General features: G+C 32.4%; 1 protein-coding gene across 1 annotated transcript in view; it reads right to left on the bottom strand.

Moving 5' to 3' along the window:
• Positions 1 to 3,297: 3,297 nt before the first annotated feature.
• LOC138705165 (protein takeout-like) overlaps positions 3,298 to 24,513 on the bottom strand; it is a 54,429-nt gene continuing 33,213 nt past the window's right edge. Inside the window, exons 2-6 of the mRNA XM_069833836.1 lie at positions 24,260 to 24,352; positions 20,649 to 20,796; positions 16,513 to 16,646; positions 9,031 to 9,180; positions 3,298 to 3,764 (exon numbers count right to left, since the gene is read on the bottom strand). Of these exons, the coding sequence (XP_069689937.1) occupies positions 3,601 to 3,764; positions 9,031 to 9,180; positions 16,513 to 16,646; positions 20,649 to 20,796; positions 24,260 to 24,352 (689 nt within the window). The 3' untranslated portion in view covers positions 3,298 to 3,600. The remainder of the gene's footprint in view (positions 3,765 to 9,030; positions 9,181 to 16,512; positions 16,647 to 20,648; positions 20,797 to 24,259; positions 24,353 to 24,513) is intronic.

Here is a 24,513-nt window from a genome sequence, read left to right as displayed (position 1 = left end):
TTTCAAAGCAAATAGTTTTCTTTCACATTAAAGTAAATGAGACCATACAGACATCCTATAATGCATTTTCACTGTTACAAAATATTAAACAAATCGAATCCATTACTAATATTTAAATCGTGTCATACTATTTCTTTGTTAATGTGTCGTCATATATAATTTATTTCCAAGAAATAGTCTGCCAGGCATCCTGGGTTGCCAAAAACACAGAATAACACACATATAAGAATAGTAACGATTACAGTAAAATAGACGAGTCAAATTGAAATGTGAACTAGGAGCTTAAATTTAAGAAATAATAAATCTGTACACATATTTGTAACAATCACACACTAACGAATAGAAAAAGGGGTGGGGGATTATGATATTCCGTATAAATGGTTTTTCAGAATTGCCACAGACCCTTTAATAGTTGAAGTAATTATTTTTGGAATGATGTCATGGATTCCAAATGTTTTGATAGTGTTTGCAGTTGATCGTGGGATGGTGCCCCTCGCTCCGATCATTAAACCATGTACTTCCCAGGTGCCTTCCATCTGATATTTTTCTCGAAAATACGGAATAGTAGGCTCATAAATTTGTTGTTTCTCTTTGTTGACCTCGGATGGTTGGGTCTGGCTCGTCTCAAATCTAACAGTTGGGTCCAGTATAAAGCCTTTACTATTAGTCTTGTCTAGAGCCACGATGTCCGCTCTTCTAATTCCGCCGCCTTCAGACGCAACGCTGACACTATACCTATATCACAAAACCGATTATTTCTCATTATGTATAACATATGAAACATATCATCTTTTCTGTTACAAGACTGGAGTAAATTATTTTATTACAATGTAAATAACAAATGATAAAAATTATTTTCGCTGTTCGTTAGCATTGGTTTTCCTGGATTTTTAAATCACTTTTTAGTTTAAGACAACAAACAAGTTGTACTTTTTCGCTATGTATTGCAACGGTTTTGAAAGCAAATAGTTTTATTTCATATTAAAGTAATTAAGAAACATACAGAACTATAATGCATTTTCACTGTTAAAAAATAATAAACAAATCGAGTCCATTACTAATATTTAAATCATGTCATCCTATTACTTTGTTCAAGTGTCGTCAATGAAATCAAATTAATTATCCATTTTTTATCTGACACTATATATTACAGAACCAATTATTTGTTATTATGTATAACATATGAAACATATTATCGTTCCTGTTACAAGACTGAAGTAGGCCTAAATTATTTTATTACAATGTAAATAACAAATTATAAAAATTATTTTTGCTGATCATTAGCACTGGTTTTCCTGAATTTTTTAATTCGTTTTTCCCTCACTAACTGGTCAATGTTAGGTGTCAATGCTCGTGTGGAACACAATCGAAGAAGACATTGTAAATTATGGTCAGAAAGTTGGCTTGGCTCGACATATTCCGCAATGCACAATACTACCTCCTCAGCCAGCGTCTCAGCGCTCTGAACTAGTATGCAGGCCAGTTGACGATGGCTGTTATAAAGGAATTCAATTGTATACCGTGCAAAAAAATCTAAAGTACTGTCCAGGAATGATGTTCAAACTTTCTTGTCGAAAGCGGATGACGACGTGTATTTGTTGGTTAAGGTAATTACCAAAGCTCGGAACTTGGGGACTTGTATCTTGTGCATGAGTAAGGTTACAGGTACAACGTACACAAAGCTCACACTGCAAGTGCTCAGGGACAGTCGTATGTACTAAGAAAGTGACCACAACTAATGACAGGAAGACGGACGAAGAAACTGTTATGTCGAACCCAATGACATTCAGAGAATTAAAGGTAAACGGTCTGTTTGAGGAAATAGAAAATACGTGTTATTTCGAATGGGTATTATAGAAGTTTGAAAATACATTTTGTTTTAAATTTAAGATACAGAATTTCGTGGAGAATTCGGAGGAGATACATTATTTTTTTCGAATGGAGAGTTTATATTTTGTAAGTTGTGCCACACACAAACTAGAGGCTGGAAACGGAATTCATTGAAAGGCATTGCAGTCCCTCGAAGAAAAAAAAAATTTGTCCATAGCCAGGGACGAGACGTAGAGGGGCTTGCCCTAGTAGTGACACACTAATTGAAAACAATTTTCGAGAAAAATTTAGGATATACTTATCTTTCTCAGATACGAGATCAGCTAGCAACTGCTGAAAATAGAATAGAAAACAGTAACAGTGAAAAAATTCAGTATTTTAAGTCTAATACCGAAAAATCTTCGAATGTAGGTAGTCATACACTGTAATAAAATGTACACAGCAGAACAGTAAATTTTATATATTTTTCATGTTTATTTTTATTATATATATGCTATGAAATTACGTGTAAATATGATATATGTTTCATGTTTATTTTTATTATATATATGCTATGAAATTACGTATAAATTTGATATATTTTTCATGTTTATTTTTATTATATATATGCTATGAAATTACGTGTAAATTTGATACATGTTTCATGTTTATTTTTATTATATATATGCTATGAAATTACGTATAAATTTGATATATTTTTCATGTTTATTTTTATTATATATATGCTATGAACTTACGTGTAAATTTGATATATTTTTCATGTTTATTTTTATTATATATATGCTATGAAATTACGTGTAAATTTGATATATTTTTCATGTTTATTTTTATTATATATATGCTATGAAATTACGTGTAAATTTGATATATGTTTCATGTTTATTTTTATTATATATATGCTATGAAATTACGTATAAATTTGATATATTTTTCATGTTTATTTTTATTATATATATGCTATGAACTTACGTGTAAATTTGATATATTTTTCATGTTTACTTTTATTATATATATGCTATGAAATTACGTATAAATTTGATATATTTTTCATGTTTATTTTTATTATATATATGCTATGAAATTACGTGTAAATTTGATATATTTGTCATGTTTATTTTTATTATATAGATGCTATGAAATTACGTATAAATTTGATATATTTTTCATGTTTATTTTTATTATATATATGCTATGAACTTACGTGTAAATTTGATATATTTTTCATGTTTATTTTTATTATATACATGCTATGAAATTACGTGTTTCAACCTACCATAATATTATCAATATGTTGTCGGAGCCAGAAACCACTTTTGTAGCAGACCTGACAGTACCTCCGTGCTGGAAGCGGGAGTATGTTGACATTGAAGTCCGGTCGTTTAGTCACGTGCAAAGACACAAGTCCCCAAGTTCCGAGCTTTGGTAATTACTTTATTATAAATTAAGGTTAGATCGCTATAAAACATGTTTTTTATTTTTTATTTATTTTTACTTATTTTATTGCTAGTAAGTTTGAAATGAATACAAGTTAATACAATGCAAGATAAACGATCACATTCATTCCGTTCGTCTTTTTCTGAGTAACTGGCAATACACACAAAATAAAATTACATTTTAAAAACTTGTATCCTAAATAGCTATTTAATGAAACCATTCTTATTGCTATTAGGTATAATGTAACACTGCTTTTTATTTAAATGTAGTGCAAAATAATCCTGAAAAATGTTACTAGGAAGTAGTCTGTGTAACTGTAAAGCTTTACAGTTGACTTTACTTCGGCAGTTTTTCTGGAAATAAATCGTTATATAAAACATTACTTGCAACGTTGTTAATAATAAGTTTGAAGATCTGAGAAAATGCTTCAGTGAACGCTGGTGACAACTCCTTGAAGACTTCTTGCCAGTTTTCATTTAGAAACATATTCGTTTGAGGTCCTGCAACAACATAAATATAGTACTTATACGTTATCAACATCATTATTACTATTACTATTTTATAATTATCATTAATACTACCACCAACACCACCACAAATCTACCACCGTCACCAATACCAATACCACTAGGGTTGCCAACTCTCCCGTATTTCCTGGGATCTCCCGTATTTGGCCCTAATTTTTAACAGATTCCTGGCTCCCGTATTATTCTTCTCTTCGAGCATTTTTCTCCCTTATTTTCGCATAATGTAAAAATTTTCATTCGAAGCATTTGATTTTGCCGTGAATGATGATGATTTATATGATAAATTTTGAGATGCACTAAAATGTGCAGTCTTTGTAGCAGGTAATGCTTGCCAGAAATCAATTTTAGTGCTCACTCGTTTAAAATCAAATCATTTTAATATTATATATTTGACAAAACTGGCGAGTTTTATTCTAAACGTACCATATAGTTAGTAATGCTCATATAAAAAGGGTGTTTCATCTCATGAACAATTGGACGGATGTTCGATACAGGAACATGAAACATCTAATCAAATCCGAACTGCAAACTGCAGTCGATTTCAACTATTAGTACGCGAGACAAAATCTGTCTCAAAATACTCTACATTTAAATCTAGCTGCCGAAGTATAGAATAAAGTCGTTTTTTAGTAAGGGAACTGGATAATTTGTCCATTTTCTATGTTAAATTTTGTCGATCACATAGTCTCCCGTATTTTCTTCAAAAAAAAAAGTTGGCAACAGTTAACAGTTTCTTACTTCTGACTTCAGAATGTTGCACTAGTTTTGCCTATTTAAAAAATAAGTCTTCAAATTGTCCACTTTCAAATTTTAAATCACACTCAACATTGTTAAAGAATCGTAATTTTGGGCATCATTGTGCTTTTATTCCGGCTGGCATTTGTTCAATCACTGTTTTAATCAGTGTTGCCAACTCGATTCTTAAAAATCCGCTATGAGACCGTGCAGAAACCGCTAAATTGCTATATTGTCAATGTAAAATTAGTTTATTTTGCCGCTGTGAGTTTTAAAAATACCCGCTAAATCCCTATATCAGCAATACAAATTACATAAATTTTATCCGCTAAACTAACACAGAAAAACGCTAGATCTAGCGAAAAAATCGCTGAATTAGCAACACTGGTTTTAATCAATCTGTTTGAAGCAGATTTCATGACTTGTTCAATCTATGTTACGTGTTTGGCTTTAATTTTTGCATCTATGTCCTATTTTCGTTTTTAAATAAATAACGAATTGTAACATTACTTAAAATTCTCGATTTCTCACTTAAAGGGTCTTTCACCGTTCCAAAAATATTAGGTAATTTTCCTTTCAGATATCATTTTTGTTGTGAATCCATGTTTCCAGTGCATTTGTGCTTTAAAAATGTTGCATTAGGAATTTTAAGTTTATATCTTAGGTTCCCTAGAAATAATTTTGCAGCTTTCATTATTGCTTAATCATATAAAAATAAAGCAATTAAATTGAAGAAGAAGGAATGAGAACATTCTTAAAAGTTACAATAGCAGACGCTGATGAGCAGACTTTGAAAGGAAAGGAAACATTTGTTAGCAACCAAAATCTTTTGCTTAATGATGAAAGTTTTCCGATAAATGTCAATCAGAAAAATTTTCCTCTTTAAGCATTTTTAACATGTTTATTTTGTTAATTTGATATAATTATACATTTTCATGAAATTTTTTATAGAACTTTATTTTTAGATTTAGATTTTGATAAGTTTCATCATTTTACTGACATAATTATAAACTTTAGAGCAAACTTTCTTCTTATTAAGCAATTTATTTAGCTGATTGATTTTGCAAAGTTTTATACTTGTATTAATACAATTTTGAAGCAAATACTGTTATGACAATTAATTTGTTGATCTTGTTAATTTTATAATTGAAGCGTTGGGCCGAATAACAGTCTGTGTTACAATCTGCTAACTGTGCAGGAGGACCAAAAATATTACATCGTAATTCCGCTCATAAATTTACAATCGGACGGACAACATAGACCGTTATTCTATTATGACAAGTGTTGTATTGCATGTTTCCACGTATTCACATTTTTTTATGTTCTAGTGATATTTAACTTATTTTATATTTTTGTTTTCATATTTTCCGATAATGATATATCTCTAATGTGATAAGTTGAGCTATATATAATCATAATTTTCCTTACTGTGTGTACTTAAAAATATTGTATTCATTGTATGCTTTGTACTGCACTATTTTATTACTACTATTAGTATTATTATTACTATTAGGCCTGTTATTATTATTATTATTATTATTATTATTATTATTATTATCAATAATTGTCTTATTTTTTTATACTTTGTATGCCTCATTTATTTTTGACCTGCACTTCACATTTTATTATGCATTTTTCGTTCTTTCTCTATGTTATATATTATGTCTGATTTCTTCTTACTTGCTGTTTACATGTTATTATTATTATCTTATTCAGTTTTGTGTGTAAAATTGTAGTGTATTGCCTAATTATGGCGATACCATGTATTGTACATTATAAGTTGTGTATATTGTGTATGATTATTATGTATGTTACGTAAATATTGCACCTATGCTTATTAAAGAAGCCGAAAGGAAAAGCATATTAATTTATTTTGAAAATTTCGCATTACAGGTTTTTATTTTAATCTACGTAAAGACTAATTTTTTGGTCCTGCAGAATTTTTCTCCTCTAACAATCATTATATTTTTATGTTTGATAAATTAGTTGTCTTTCTTTGGAACGTTACTGTACAGCACCAGCAGACTGGACTGGACTTGGCTTCATGTACACATGTCTCTCCTTCTGCCGACTCCCATCCACCTCAAACACGGTGACAAAGCTGCCTATAGTATGGACTTAGTAAACTTATTCTATCGGGTCCAAAATCTCGATGTCTGGTTATAACTCATGTAGAAGCTCCTCTGTTACAGATATTGAAAAACAATTTTTGTGACAGCTGTGTAAGACTATACAGAGCATTATTCCATTAAAAATTCAATTTTGAAAAATTGTAACATAGACCGTCATTCAGCCCAATGCTTCAATTGTACTGATATAATTATACATTTTCATGAAAATCCTTCTTATGAAACACTTTAGTTTAAATTTTGTTAAGTTTCATCATATTAGTGATATAATTATTATAAATTTAGTGCAAACGTTCTTCTTATTAAGCAATTTATTTATTTCACTGATTTTGAAAAGTTTCATACTTGTACTGATACAATTTCAAAATTTCCCCCTTATCATGTGAAGCAAATAGTGTTATAACAATTGAGATTATGTCAGTAAAGTTTTCGGGAAACAATATTCTTTAGCTCTTCTTTCTTATTTGGTACTAGCCGTACCCGTGCGCTCCGCTGCACCCGTTAGAAATAAATATAAAATAATTACATAATTAAAATAGGACATTTGATCCAGGGAACATTCGTGTTTGATAGAAGGATAAATCGTTTAATATGTTACTTAATTTAAATTGTATTTAAAATATTAAAATGCGAACATCTTGATCCAGAGACCACTCATTTGGTGCAATGACAATTCCTTTAACATGTTTTTTAATTGTTATTACCAATTATTTTTGGAAAAGCGAAAATTAACAGAAAAATTTTGGCTACAGAGTTATTATTATGTTTATATTATATTATATTATGAAAAAGCGTGTTGATAACGGATGTACTCGAATTAGAAAGTTTTTAATTTGTTGTGGGAGCTCTTGAATCTCAGGAAGAACAACGTTTACAACAGAGCAACATAATCTGCTTGGCTCATTACCCAATTTTTTTGCATTGCATTTACTGCATATGTAAGTTATTTTATGTATTTTAACACGATTCAATTGAGCATAGTTAAAATTTGAATTATAAAATAATGGATTGCTGAGCTAACGTACTATTACTGCATACTAAATCAATACACTCTCGTTGTTCGTTAATTCTCTGAGATAAAAATGAATATGTTCATAAACATTATTATAAGAAATACAGGAAATGAATATACAGAATAACCTATCAAGTTTTCTGTGCATAAGAAGCTATTTTAATCTTACCTGTCCTCAATTCACTCAAAAGTTACTGTAATAACATGATAGCATTATGTCCATCCAGAGAAACTACACTTTCCAATGATGAAATAATAATTATTTATACAAATCGGTTAATTTAGCTTCATACAAACACAGAAACATTGTCTGTAGGCTATGTTTCATTGCTTTCGATTGTTGTGTCCAAGGGCCCTTATAGACGAAGTCATTTGTTTTTTAGTTCAATATACCGCCTTAGATGGCAGTTATTTTAATTTTAAAACTCATTTATCTCATTAAATATCAGTCCTATCAAAATTTTTCAGAGAATAAAACTTATCAGAAATCATTTTTTAAAGAAACTTTTGTTATGTAACATATTTCACAAAAATCAATAATAAGCTAGATTTTCGATTTAATTTAGACCCCTTATAACCCCCCTTTTAAATAACGTATTTTGAGTGTCATATACCCTATAATCTAAGTTACAACGAACTTAATTTATATTCCAATTTTCATCGAAATCGGTTCAGCCATTATCGCGTGAAAAGGTAACAAACATACAGGCAGACAGACAGACAGACATACAAACAAAAATTTCAAAAAAGCGATTTTCGGTTTCAGGGTGGTTAATTATATATGTTAGGACCAATTATTTTTGGAAAATCGAAAATTACCAGAAAAATTTCGGCTACAGATTTATTATTAGTATAGATTAATATTACGGCTAAGTAAACGTGGCAATGGCACTTGATTTTGAGCCATCAAGTTTAGGCGACTTACGACTTCGGTTTGACAAGCTAGTGAGTGGCTAATGAAGTAATTACATTACTGAGTGAACAATCCAAATGTAGCTTTTGAAATTGTAACCATGGGAGAGAAAAAATCAACAATGTGGTCAGGTGGAAAACTTTCCATTTCAGAATTTTCCTTCTCAAAGCACTACGCTTAATCGAATAAATATGTGGCTAAAGAAGTGCACTAAAAATTTTAATAGCAATAATCGCGATATTCTTTCCTCTTCAACGCTTTTCCTCAGTCCGTCTTACCAGCGAAAGTATTCATAATATCCTCACCGAAAACAGACTTATGTTTGGTGAACCGGTGTGCTAGCACTCAACCAAGACAGAGATTTCTGCCTAAAATTATACAACAAATTAAAATGCGAAATTAACTCACTGAATCTTTGTGGATTCTAAAAAAATTCTGTTGAAACCTTACCTAGCAATCTGTCTCCGTTGAATAAGTTCTCCAGATTTATTTTCAAATCACTGGGTTGAAGTTCCGTGCGACTGTCTGTGACTTCCAAGAAAGTGTTGCCATCTTTTTCAACCAGTTTAAAGTCGCAGTAATATTTGATATCATTGTCCACTGGAAAAAAGACAATATAAGTTTCTTATTTTTAATTATATATTCCAATATACACCTGCCAAAATATTTTCCTCCAGAGAATGCAGCGGTACATCTCGTGCCTTTCTTATATGTCATTAACTACAGAGGTGTGAAAATTATTAGAATAATCATAATTTTAAAGGTTTTTTAATAGTTCCTTCACAAATATTCATTGAATTGATGAATATTGTTATATAATATTACTATACTGATGTAGGATATATTTACTACTAACAATGCCGGAAAGCATTGTTGTACATTGGTATTTTTCTTATTTTACAATTGGTATGGGAATTCAGAAATTATTATATTATGTTGGCAGAATTGGAAACATAAAAAATTAATTAAGAAATGCCTTAAACAAATTGTTCTTTGCGTTTACATTGTTGTGAAGGTTCAAATGAACGTATACATCTGTTTTGTGCATATAATTTTTTATTTTTCCAATTCCGCCAACATAATATAATAATTTCTGAATTCCCATAACAATTGTAAAATAAGAAAATACCAATGTACAACAGTGCTTTCCGGCATTGTTAGTAGTAAATATATCCTACATCAGTATAGTAATATATATATACAAATATTCATCAATTCAATTAATATTTGTGAGGGAACTATTAAAAAACCTTTAAAATTAAGATTATTCTAATAATTTTCACACCTCTGTATACTCTATTCCGTTGCCTTCAAAACTATTCCGTTCATTTCTCCTTTGATATTCACTGTTCTCCTAGGACGAGCCAACATCACATTCTGTGGGTTTCTGATCGTTGGGTTTATTAACTCCTCTTTCATCAGCAGGAATATTTCTATTCCCGTGTTTATGTTACATGATTTTGAACGCGACATCTACTTGTTTGTCCTTATGTGGAACTCAACAACTAGGAGATGCTACACTCAGCCGAGAGGTCTGCATCCGACGTTTTCGCTCGAGCGCCAAGTAGTTCATAGCACATCCGATAGGTAGCGCACATGCATGATGGGTAAAATTGTCACGAGCGATAAATCCTCCAACGATATAAGCCGAGCGTTAGACATTCCTTCTTGTTACAGAGATGAACTGTGTAGTAACATCATAGATGCTTATCGTTTCAAAACTTTGCAGGTTTAACTAACCTCTCCATAGCACAAGTACAAAACTTGCTTTAAAATGTAATATATATATATATTTTTTTTTCCGCACAGGAGTTATTTTGTTTTTGCCACATCTGATAGATGTTATTGGATGTAAATGTAATTATTATAAACGGAGAACACAATCACGATAATGCAAGAACTGTATCAAGTTTTCTAGTAATAATAATAATAATAATAATAATAATAATAATAATAATAATAATAATAATAATCTCTAATGATTAGTGTATCAATCTTTGCGTCTGTAACAGTTGTGCAGCATGATTATTCGTTTTATTATATTTTCTGTGGCGTTATCTCTGTACTAATATTGTTATTATCTATTGCTATGTCAATAATATTTTGTAAAACTTTTCTACATTGTCGCAGTATATAGGCGGAACACTATGTATGGACCTATCATATTATATATGTGGTAAATCAAATATTGAATAATTATTAATTAGCAATAATAACTGTATATCGAAGTTTTTCACACTATTTTATTCATAACTTCATGTTCCTGTTTTGGTACGTTCCATTGACTGTTCCATTAAACGTTTGTCATAAACGCAGAAAATAAAGCTTTATTTTTACCGTGTGAGCAAAACATATGTGTATCTTATCTGTCGCCTTCCATGCAAGATAACACATGTCGGTGAGATGACCTTGTACTGTGCTTCTATTTATCACGAGCGTATCACGACCGATCGTATCTCACTCGAGGGTGCGACACTCGACCGAGTTCAAGCGAGCGATTTAACTCCAATGCAGCACTCTGCCTCAGCACCTACGAGATGGAACTACAATAGTCAATTTTACAGCGGTACAACATAAAGATAAACTTATTAGACTTTTCAAATACACAAAAGAACTCAGAAATGAATGTGATACTGAAAGCTAACAATGGTGCGAAGTATTTCCTGTCTATTCTTCAGGACTTACACTTGGATTTCAATCTAACATTTCTTTTAAGTTCTATCCTCATCAAGGTCATATATATAGCTTAAGATTTCGCACAAAATATCTCCGATATCAGCTACTACGTGTAACAAGTCACCTGGTTAAAATAATAACTGATTTTAATATCTATTGGTCAGAAGTGAGGACATAGGGTTTTTAAAATATAGCAGCTAAAGGCTAAGAGTTCAGTATGCTTCAGATGACCGACACAATCAAAAATAAAATAAATAAAAGATTATGTGTTGTAAATAACCTCCATTTCCTTGCACATTTAGACTATTCAATATCTGGGGAATATTCAATCTTATGGGGGGACGGATACATAGATTCTATGATACAAATAAAGGAAATCCAATACTCCAATACGGCGGCGGCAGCGGCAGCAGCAGCAACAGCAGCATCAATAATAATAATAATAATAATAATAATAATAATAATAATAATAATAATAAAAGTTTATCCTTTAAATCAGAATATTGGGAGCGACACGTAGTATAATATCTTTTATGCTCGACCATGCCGAAATATAGTAATTATACACCTGGTAGCAGACCTTTAATGCATGTCATTAAAGTACATCTACTCATTAAAGGTCAGGTCTTTCAGCCAATGACGACTCAGGTTACAACTGTTCAGCCAATGACAGGTCAGCTTTCTACCGTTATAAAACCGCAAGTATCGATTATTCTCGGATATGCAATCGAAAGAGAATTAGCGAAAAGTCACGGAGGCTGGAAATCCAATACTGTCGCAGAAGGTTATGTTCTGTTACTATAATAATTAGCGTTAATTGTAAATAATATTCAAATAAATTCAATTTGTCATCTCGTTTTTCAATGTCTAATTTAATTTCAATGCTATCTCTGTAGGTTCTTATGGCCTAGCAAGGTCAATGTGGACATCTGTTCCTCGGAAAAAATCAATACTTTCGCGTCTGCGCACATCTCACAACATACGGGACATTGCTAAAAAATTAATAATATCAAGTTAGAAATATGGTCGAGCATAAAAAGTCGTATGAAACTCGCCTGTAATGGTAATTAAGAAGCTCGTGTGAAAATTATGAAACTCGCTTCCACTCGTTTCATAAATATCCATACTCACTTCTTAATTACCTTCATTATAGGCTCGTTGCATATATTACTATTATATTGGTTTCGAAAAGCCACGTAAAACTTTACTGCAAATGAGGCATTTAAGGTTTCCTTCATACTGAGAAACAAAAATCTCTCCCCTGATTGAGAATGGCAGTTTCTTTTCTTCACAATCGACACGGAATAACACGACTTCGATACAGACATTGCGAAGGTACAGGGACATCATTTTATTTTTACTTCAATTTTTATTGTACCTGAGTTTTTGTATGTACTTCACTCCCATCCCTTCTACTAATGAAGTTCCAACTGTCCTCCACACAGAACCAAGGTCGCATATAATACTGAGTTTGTGAGTATAGTACGTTTCAGAAATATGTTCGCATTTTCCAGTGACGAAAGAGCTTTCAATATTGAATCATATTTTCGCACAGGTACTATCGTCCATTTGCCTACGTCGCATTCCGATTTCCCCCACCTACTTTTACTCGCCCCTCTCTAAAGCTAGTGGCTGGGGGACTGCCTTGGCTCTTTTCCGAAAACATTAATTTCTGTTGTAGTATTATACAACTGTTTAAAATAACTTAAATAAAAGGGCCTCGTTAAGTAATTAACTGTCACGTGATTTCCCCTCCTTCTACGATCCTGCGACATAACTACTTGAACGGACATTAGATAGCATGTCTGAGTAATTTTATCTTTTCGGATCGGGCAGAAGTGAAGATTGAATTTACAGTACGTAAGGTACTCTTTTATAGACTAGGTACAGAATTAGTTCAGCATGAGTTACTAGTACGAAGGACGAAACTGGTAATTGGGATTAGATGCAATAGTCTATAGTGCGATAATATGCACAAAAAACTGAAGCCTGTAAAGAAATGAACGGCCACCATTTTCAGAAATGTGTTCAAATATTCATATTACGATTATTTTTCAATTTAACTTAATTCTCTACATTGCACGCTAATGTGCTGTAGACAGTATAATATACACTGCATAATGAATACGTTCGCATGGATAACTCAGTTCATGAGTAAAAACACTTATTCTCTATATTGTACTGTATTTTGATTAAACAAAAACCTAATGAAAATTATCAAACTCAAACTTGCGACATTTCCTAGTTTACGTAAATGGACGAACTATTTTTCTCCCCTCCTATACCTAGTAAAGTGATCTGTTTGTATATTACGCCAGTATCATCGAACTCCAGTCGTGGAAGGGGTAGCAAACGGTGTTTTCTGTTTTCAATCGTTAATCCAAAGGTATAGCCAGGTTAATATTAAAAATATTAGTAAAAATAAAATGATGTCCCTGTACAAGCGCCTTTAATACCATCGTTTTACTGTTACGCAGGGTGTAGAAGAAGGGATTGTGGAAGGACACATTATTTTTCTTACAGTCTTCAATGCTCGGAAGTCACTAAATGAACATGCCTGTTTTCAGTTTTGTAAACGGTATGCCAAGCCACTGACTTGTGGTTACATAAACTAGAGATAACAGTCTTGTCAATGCGTTCTATATATAGACCTACACTATTTATTTTTCATAATTTTACTAAATTAATTTTGTAAATATATCACCTAATGCAGTCGCGGTTCGTGGTTTTAAAATTGAGGAAGGCTCTAGGCTGAAATGGCAAATTTTCAAGGTCTCGAGCATGAGTATTTGTTTATTTATTTCTATTTATTTATTCGTGTATTTCCGTAACTGGAAATTTTTAACAATAAATTATTATTATTATTATTATTATTACTATTACTATTACTATTATTATTATTATTATTATTATTATTATTATTATTATTATTATATAACGGGCACCTGACTTACCTTCATTCATTTGCTTGTAGACGAAATCGGCCCTTCTCTCTTTCGATCTTTTACACACAATTCACTGTTCTCAAATAAACACTCGCAAAAGGTTCTCACCAACGAGCACAGAATGCATAGAGTAGACATGAACAGCTTGGAGGTGAAGCCGCTTTTGTAGACCGTCGCCATTATGATGCTACCAAAACATTGGGCTCCCGGTTAGCACATGGGCAGTTGATTGTGATGTTGCATCGTTGTTTTAATTAATAAATGAAGTAATTTCAATATGCCTACATGTACTGCGTATGGCTGCACAATCAGGTTTTCAAAAAAATTCCTGGAATAACTTTTCACAGGTAAATATGCATGTGTGAAATGTACTTATTACCGTTAGATAATGAACGATTTAGCCTAGGTTACTCGGTTAGATTCGTATTGTTCACGTATTTGTTTGATTAACAGAAAGGATTAGTGTATTGATATTATTGTAATTAATTTTTATAATCACTAAATCAGACACGCTTTGTAAACTTAGCATTTACGAGCGAAGCTAACCTAACAACCCAAGTTGGACGTTTGTGTCGCGTGCTATAGAAAATGGGTGTACCGAGGTTTCTCTTCAACCAAATGCACGTATTCGTTTGATGAAGAAAAAGAAATAGTGTATTAATATTATTGTAATTAATTTTTATAATCACGAAATCAGACATGCTTTCCAGACTTAGCATTTACGAGCGAAGCTAACCTAACAACCCATGTTGGAAGTTTGTGTCGAATGCTATAGAAAATGGGTGTACCGAGGTTTCTCTTAAACCGAATGCACGTATTCATTTGATGAAGAAACGAAATAGTGTATTAATATTATTGTAATTAAATTTTATAATCACGAAATCAGACTTATGCTTTGCAGACTTAGTAGCTTCATTAACTCGGTCGTGATCTAACTTGATCCACTTGGTAATAAAACTTCACGTTTGTTCGCCGTTATAATCTAATTATATACTATAAACGAAGAGCCTATCAAATATTATATGGTTAAGAGCATTCCACTTTTTCTCTAAACAAAATCGGGACATCTATACGAAATACTGGCAAAAGGAAGAGAACGGTAATTTGCGTTAAGAAGCAAGTTGCATGATTAAATCGAAGCAAATGCATCAACCTATAAAAGTAATTATTATAGGGTAGCATTTTTATTGGACTAATAGAAAAATAAGGTCAAACTGTTATCTTCCTTTTTTATCATTATTGTTTGTTTAACCTTCCAGAGTACCTATTAAATACCATACTGCAATTTGAAGAGCTATCAATTTAAATAACCTGTATATATATATATATATATATATATATATATATATATATATATATGCGTGTGCGTGTGTGTGTGTTTTTTATCGATGACAGTTTTGTAATTTTTGCTAAAAACACGTGCCTAGCGATTTTGTATTACGAAACAAACAAGAAAGTGTGAGTCCTCCAGGAAATTAGGGATATATGGCATTCTTATTATCATAAGATCTTCTATAACGTAATAGCTATTTTGCAATGTTTTGGTAGCAACAAGATGGCGTCAGGTCCATCAAACCGGCTTCACTCCGTCCAATGGTATTAAGATGCTAGTGTCTACTCTATGTATTCTGTGCTCGTTGGTTCTCACAATCACAAGTTCACAACCACATAAAATACTGATACGCAAGCCAAAACTAATTCGCACGTTAGAAATTCCGTTGTGTTGTTTCCCCTCCCCTGACGGGGGTTTGAAAAACTTTCACTTTATGGGATACTAGAAATACCAATTGTGTCAATAAACAACTAAACGACCCCATCTTATCATCGCAATGTTATATTAAAATGCCAATTAGGCCTATGACCTACCGTAAAATGAACGAGAGAGCAGACACGTAACCTCAAGAATGGAGTGTCAGACATTGTTTCTTTTCTCTTCTCCAGGAGAGATTTTTAAAACTCAGAGCTAGAAAATGTTGGCAACGACTCAAGGCGTACATCTCTACGCCTTAGCTGTACCCTTATTAGCCAGACTCCACTAGGAAACCTCCCCATCCTGTTTCTATTGTGCTGAAGGGGCCGTGAAAGGTTGAGCCTTTATTACTTATAATCTATATCAAAAACATCTGTCGGTACCAACTGTTCCAAATATATTGACCGTTATTAACGAACGAGCAGAGTAAAATTTCGATGTTTCTCCTCTATTGAAAATATTTATTCTACTATTATACACAAACAAATGTCAAGAGTTTTGTAGGAGATTTTTATAGGGGCGGCTCCGCCTAAGAGCCTTTAACTACGAGCCGCTACTGACCTAATGTGAAGTTGAAGTCCCCTTTTCCAGTGATAGGAAGTACTAGTATTCTACCAGACATTTCGTATTTTCCAACCATCTCCATTCGCGGAACTCTATTGTGGATGAGAAGCTGCTTCTTATCGAAGTCAAACCTGTAATGAACAGAACAACTCTACAGAAACATGTACATTATATTGCTGACGGCACAAGTTAGTGTTTTCATAGTTTTCATACTTCCCCCTCCTAGTTGCAAGACAGCTGTTTGTAGTTATCCACGAATTATAATGTACTGATTTTGAACGTTTTAGTAATCTTCGATTCAACTGATTTCATGGCCTGTCTATTATAAAGCGTACCCCTCTCAATGGTTCTTATATCTAAGGAAAAAGTCCGTAATCGCAGAAATTATTTGGAGACGCAAACTTTCTACTAGGAAACTGAGGTTAAGGCTGGTTCACAAAAACCCGGGAACGAGAATCAGAGTGAAAACGAGAAGCAGAGAACGTGAATATGAAAATTTTTGATTCACAATAAACCGAGAACGTAGACGACTATGCATATCGATATGCATGTCAATAACGATATGTAAAGTCGATATTACGCATTCTGATGTTATTTGTGTATAATTGACCAATGGCGTTCTCTCATAAGTACAAGGCAGCCAAAATAAACACAGATTAACCAACTTCAAAATTTCAAAGGTACTATAAATATGCCCATGCACCTTTATTATCACAACCTATTTTAAGTCTACCATAACGTAAAATAATTAGAGAAGAAACACTTGTAATAGAACAAAAATGAACACAACAGTAGTTATTGAACTGAAGCATGAATATGTAGTGTGTAATACAACCAATACAGTAATAAAATATGATTCACTTACGATTGGTGTTCAAAGATGCAGCTATTGAAAGCCACGTATTCTCCTTCATTTTCTCATCTTTATACGAAGAGCGCCGCTTATCGTAAATTTGAGGATTTTCCTCAACACTCAATATTAGAATTTCATCAAATAAAACTTGCTCCATGATGCACAGCACAGAATAAAATAATGCATAGGTTATGTCACGGTCTTCTTGCTACAAAATATATGACAACAAAATAGCTTTTAGATGGCAATGGAATGAATCTAGTGGGCTGTGATCGGAAACGTGAACGCCAAAGTTGAAACTTGGCCAACTCTCCGTTCCCGATCCCGGGCTCCGGCAATCTTTTCGTTAATTGTGAATGCTCACATTTAAATGTACACATTTTAACAATTTTACCGTTCCGATTCTCGTTTTCGGTTTATTGTGAACCAGTCTTTATTCGAAAATAATCGGTTACTTTAAAATTAATTTAACCTGAAGCAGTTTAACTGATCAAAAATAACCAGTTATTTTTTCGGTTATTTTTTTAACATTTTAAAGTCATCAAATTAGTCAGAAAAAAACGACAGCTTATTTGCAATAGAAATTAAAAACAATTTGTAATCAACCGTAAATTTATTTATTTTGGTAGGTTATTTTACGACGCTTTATCAACATCTTAGGTTATTTAGCGTCTGAATGAGATGAAGGTGATAATGCCGGTGAAATGAGTCCGGGGTCCAACACCGAAAGTTACCCAGAATTTGCTCATATTGGATTGAGGGAAAACCCCGGAAAAACCTCAACCAGGTAACTTGCCCCGACCGGGAATCGAACCCGGGCCACCTGGTTTCGCGGCTAGACGCTCTAACCGTTACTCAACCGTAAATCAGCAAGAAGATAGTTAAAGCAATGGCGTCCCTAAACAAAATACAAAAAATAATAAGAGGTTATGAAATTGTATTTAGTTAATTACTTCACTCACATTAGAGTTATAGATAAGGTAACTAAAATACTAACATAAATTGCATAATTTTTACAATAATCTTGATTATGATGCATTTCGACGTTTAATCTATTCTTCTATAACCAATAAATACTTGAGTCAAAGCTTCTCATTGTATGAACTGAGAGCATCTATGGCAATATCCAAACTTGAAGTCCACCTGTGAACATGATCGTTATTGGGAAGTTACAGACCAAATGGGACAAAAATATGAAAACATCAACTACCTATGCCGTTAGAAAAAAAAATTATTGCAATTTGAAACTCTCCAATAGGCCTACAAAGCAGATATACGAGTAGATAATAAACTAATAAAAAAAGTCAGCTATTAAGATAGGCAAATATTATTGACAGTGATTAGAAGTCGAATGTCATTTTGCTATCTGAGGACGGATGAAGCAAGTAAAGCAGTAACCTATATTCCATCTATGAATGGTCTACGAGACAATTTGTATGGAGGGTTGATTACATAGAGTACAAAATAATAAAAAGAAACGATGTTCGACTGATATTAAAGCTGAGATAAACTTAAAATGCATTATTTGTTTCGCTGTATGTTTTGAGGAGAATAACCGGTTATCAGGCTAAACAGGCAAGCAAAAATAACCGGTAATTAACCGGTTAAACTTATGAATATAACCGGTTATTTTGATAACCGGTTATTTTTGCCCAGCCCTGCTTTCTCTACAATCCTTCATGATATTGTTTCGCATTTCTTCCCCTTACAGCCTTTATTTTAATGAAGCGTTTTTATTTTTATGTGCTAAACATTTCCTTAGCACAGCGTTTCTCACCTGTGGTCCTCGAGTTCTGCCCTTGTGGTCCTTAAAAAAGGACAGAAGAAAAAATGAAATTCAAACGAATAAATTTGCGTATCACACTATAGCTGAAAATCTCAGAGTTTGGAAATGACACATGGCAATCGCCTTTCACTTTTTCTCCCAGTACTAATATTTTATTAAATATCTTACCCTACCCATCTACCCACTTCCCACTCTACTCTCAATAACAAAGGAGGGATTTAAAGCACTATGAACTATGGACATGGTGTTTCTCGTCATCTTTTCCCTGCACATCTGGCGCCACGCCTGTAACCCAGCCAGGGACCACCCGAATTCATAAGAGGACCAAAGTACCGAACCTTTTCATGTATTGATGAATTTCTTAATAGTTTTGCCGACACCCAGTATGCACATTGAAATGGACACGTCGTACACGTGCCAAATTGCATCTTTACTTGTTGAAAATCGGGCATGTTTCTGCATTAATTTTTTTATTTGTTTTTCCAGATGACGATGTAAGAAATTTTAGACTCCGCCTATTTTAAAATCCGACAGGTTTACTTTTTACAATTGGGTGTTTCGTTTCTAAGTGCCGTTTCAGTTTCGCTGGTTTCATACACTCGTTCAAAGCACTTCGTAACAAACAACGCAAAGAGGTTTTGGTTCACTCTCATTGCCACACCAAGTAAATCCAAGTACTTAGTAACTCTTGTCATATTTACGAAAGAATTTTTTCTTTGAATAGCTACCACTAGGACTAGATATTTCTTTAATGGCACTATAATCACTGATATTAATAATTATGTTTCTTCACACGCAGAACTATTAGCACTGCCTAAATGAAGATCCGGATCGAAGCCAGTTTTCCATTCTTTATAATGGACACTATTTAACAGAGACATGGACAACTACTGCGTGTACCACATAAGAAGGATTTCAAACAACTAACTGCTAACGGCAAGCGATGAATCAACAATGCACAAAATTTGTTATAAGTTACTTGTGATTGGCTACAAAAATATAATTAGGAAAGTATTACAATTAATTAATTATATTTTGAAATATAAGTATACTGGTATTAAAATATGCTACAAAAATAATACATTTTCTTTCGAAGGGAACAAGAGTAAGGTGGTCCGCGGAACTGTTCTGATTTTAAAAGTGGTCCCCACTTCAGAAAAGTTTGAGAAACGCTGCCTTAGCACATCGCAGATATCATTTCTATTATTACAATCACTACATATTGAGTACCTAGGCCTACTAATTACATTATTACCTTATAACTTGCAGATAACACATATCAGGCACCACTCCATCTAATACTAACAGCTTGTATCTGTCACGACTATGGCACTTGAACAGTGCTGCCACCAATTTTCGAATGATCTGTGTATTTATTTGAAACAAGCACAAAGTATGGCATCAGAATTTGCAGATTTCCTTAGTCGTAATGCGTAGCACTCGAGACTATTGAAAAAATATGAAGCAATATAAAGATCTTCAAATAAAACTCACGGTACTGCTTGCAAGTTGGAGCCCTCTAAACCATATAACTTCACATCCTTCATCGAGATAGAGATCCCTGCCTGGTTCGGTCCTCCAGAAATTTTTAGTTCTTTCATTTCGAAGGGATCTAAAACTGGAATGTCATACTTTCTGTCACCTGAAAAATACACAATAATAATTGCAAGCAAAACTTCTGTACTAAATCTTAATTAGTAGTTAAATAAAACAGTCATAACTTATGCACGACTATGCATTATTATCTTTCATAAAATAAACATATACTATTAAACAAAAGTAGAACATCGCAACATCGTTTCACGCACTTTCTCATTGAACACACTATTCGGGCGAAACAAAATTATTAATACGGAAAAATGTATAAAAGTATTGGACCTATGGTTAGAAAATACAGAGTTTTAAGAAAAATACGAGTTGACATCAGTAAAAAAGTCAGTGCTGAATTCAGTAGATTGTTAAAAAAAGAAGAAGCTATCATAGGAGTACAATTAAATTGAAGGGTAAGTCCAAAATATTAATTTTTCAGAAAACGAAAAAATTGTCTCTCATGTTTTTCATACAATATAACAATCTGATATATTTTATACAGTTATGCCATATATCTAACAACTTCGGTAAAAAGTTTCACTGTTTTCTTTTACAGTATATGGTTTTCTGGGGGAAAAAACATTTGGACATATCCATGTTTTGCAGAAAATGTTATATGTACACACATCTATTGACAAAAAGTATACGCGTATGTTTCATTCATATTGTCAACTGTATCAAATAAATAAATACTCTATAAGTGTTTTATTAAATTAAAAACTTAATGTTGGAATGATTTCCTGAACAAGAAAAACAATATTGTTACCTTTATATTTTTCTCTTTTTAAATCTGTGTCCTTCAGCCTTTGAATTCTTGGCATGTCAGGTATATTAAGTACCGATAAATAATATTATTCTAACAATGTAATGAACTATGGTCAATAAAAATATTATTATTATTATTATTATTTTCATTATTATTCTTATTATTATTATTATTATTATTATTATTATTATTATTATTATTATTATTATTATTATTATTATTATTATTATAGCTGTTTTCACACGTCTTGGAATCAGTTTTCCCAACATGATTTATATGTTCTTCAGCTTTAACTCTGGAATTTCTTATTTTGTCTTCCTTCTTTTCTTTCCTTTTCCTCATCTTTGGCCATTGCATATTTGAATCTGGTTCATTTTAATGATCATTCATTTGTAAAACGAAATATGTAACCAGTAACACTGACAATAACAGCTAATATGGCGATGAAACAAAATAAGACAACACTAATGCCAGCTTCATGATATTTTGTAACAAGAACCGATTAAGTTTCTGACTTGTCCGTTTTTTGCTAGAAAGATGTTGGACTAATCCGGTTTTTTTTTTTTCCAGAAACGCTACATATTCGAACACTTATTTCAATGGCACAAATCCGGTTTTTATAGAAACTTGTTATGTCAATAGATGCCGCTTGAAATGAAGTGAAGAGAACTGTACTATGCTCAAAATTTGAATTTTTGAACTTGTCGGTTTTTGCTATCAATTGTTTTAAAAAAAGCTATCATAGGAGTACGATAAAATTGAAGGGTTGATAGCAAAAATCGGACAAGTCCAAAATATTAATTTTTCAGAAAACGAAAAAAATTGTCTCTCATGTTTTTCATACAACATAATAATCTGATATATTTTATACAATTATGTCATATATCTAACAACTTTCGTAAAAAGTTTCACTATTTTCTTTTACAGTATATGGTTTCCTGGGGGAAAAACATTTGGACATGTCCACTTTTTGCAGAAAATGTTATATGTACACACATCTATTGACAAAAAGTATATGAAATCACGTTTCATTCATATTGTCAACTGTATCAACATATAAATAAATACTCTATAAGTGTTTTATTAAATTAAAAATTTAATGTTGGAATGATTTCCTGAACAAGAAAAACAATATTGTCACCTTTATATTTTTCTCTTTTTAAATCTGTGTCCTTCAGCCTTTGAATTCTTGGCATGTCAGCTAAGTTATATCAAGTACCGATAAATAATATTATTCTAACAACATAATGAACTATGGTCAATAAAAAATATTATTATAGCTGTTTTCACACGTCTTGGAATCAGTTTTCCCAACATGATTTATATGTTCTTCACCTTTAACTCTGGAATTTCTTATTTTGTCTCCCTTCTTTTCTTTCCTCTTCCTCATGTTTGGCCATTGCATATTTTAATCTGGTTCATTTTAATGATCATTCATTTCTAAAACGAAATATTTAACCAGTAACACCGACAATAACAGCTAATATGATGAAACAAAATAAGGTAACACTAATGCCATCGTAATGATATTTTCCAACAAGAACCGATTAAGTTTCTGACTTGTCCGTTTTTTGCTAGAAAGATGTTGGACTAATCCGGTTTTTCCAGAAACGATACTGTACATATTCGAACACTTATTTCAATGGCACAAATCCGGTTTTTATAGAAACTTGTTATGTCAACAGATGCCGCTTAAAATGAATTCAAGAGAACTGTACTATGCTCAAAACTTGAATTTTTGGACTTGTCGGTTTTTGCTATCAACCCTTATTTATTTTAAGATTTTGAACACTGAACAATAAACACTGTTAATATGCAGGTTAATTCAGGAGATAGCAAATATTTTATGGGGTAGTAATGTGGACTATTCTGAGTAAACAGTTCATACAAACATTTGTCCAATTTCCAATGTATATGGAGATACAGCTCTCTGAATGTTATGCGTAATACGCAGACAGCAGATTGTCGGTCCCTACACATAGACAAGACGTCACGTCCCTTGGCATAAAGAGAGAGATAAGTGTAAGAAGATAGTGTAAGAGTGTAGTATGATAGACATACAAACAATGAAGAATTAAAGTGAAAGAACATCTAAACAAATGAGAAGTAAAGGAGAGAGAAATTTGTAGTGAAACGAAGAGAAAGAGATAAATATGCAAATAAATAGAGGATAGAATAATAGAAAAATTATAAGTGATGTAGCCTAAGTGTTGTAAAATGGAGAAAATGGACATGTAGACAAATAATTTATGAGAAAACAGATGGAAAATAATGATTAAGAGTAGGAAGATTTGAGAATAGAGAAGGAAAATACATAAATAAATAATGCAAATTATTAAGGAAAGGAATATGCAACATTAAATAGAAACGCGAGAAATAGAAGGGAGACAGTCTAGGTGATGAGAGAAAATAGAAAAGGATCGATAGGGAAGGATAGATAGCAATTCAGTTAAAAGATAATAATAAGAAGTAATCAGGAAATGCGTGACAAAGAAATATTTTAACATTAAAGGGTGATATATATGACAGGGATGGTGGATCCAAAAACAGAAATGCAAAGGTCCAACATAACTATGAATTTTAAAGTTGGCTGACAAATAAATATGAATATCAAAATGTCAACATTGCAGAAAATGCATGTTTCGCTTCTGAAAATATCTTAAATCGCTTTATGAAGTACAAAGTTAACGAAGCCAGAAATCTAATAAGGGAGAAGATGTTGCAAATAAAACGGTTATTTCATCCTCACCTTTGACCAATGAAGGAACGGCCACTTTCGCATTCTTCAGGGCACAATCGTTAAACCCAGGATCGCTGCGCGCACACACATTGAAGTAAGGAGCTGTAAAAAAAGATTTATTTTACTAGGACACAGTATACAATTTCTTACTACTAATACCATTAATATTTGAGGAAAAAAAATTCGCTCCGGCGCCGGGGATCGAACCCGGGTCCTTGGTTCTACGTACCAAGCGCTCTGACCACTGAGCTACGCCGAATTCA

This window comes from Periplaneta americana, chromosome 1 (assembly GCF_040183065.1).
Source record: "Periplaneta americana isolate PAMFEO1 chromosome 1, P.americana_PAMFEO1_priV1, whole genome shotgun sequence".
Classification (NCBI taxonomy): Eukaryota; Metazoa; Arthropoda; class Insecta; order Blattodea; family Blattidae; genus Periplaneta; species Periplaneta americana.
This window is presented reverse-complemented; position numbering and strand designations above follow the sequence as displayed.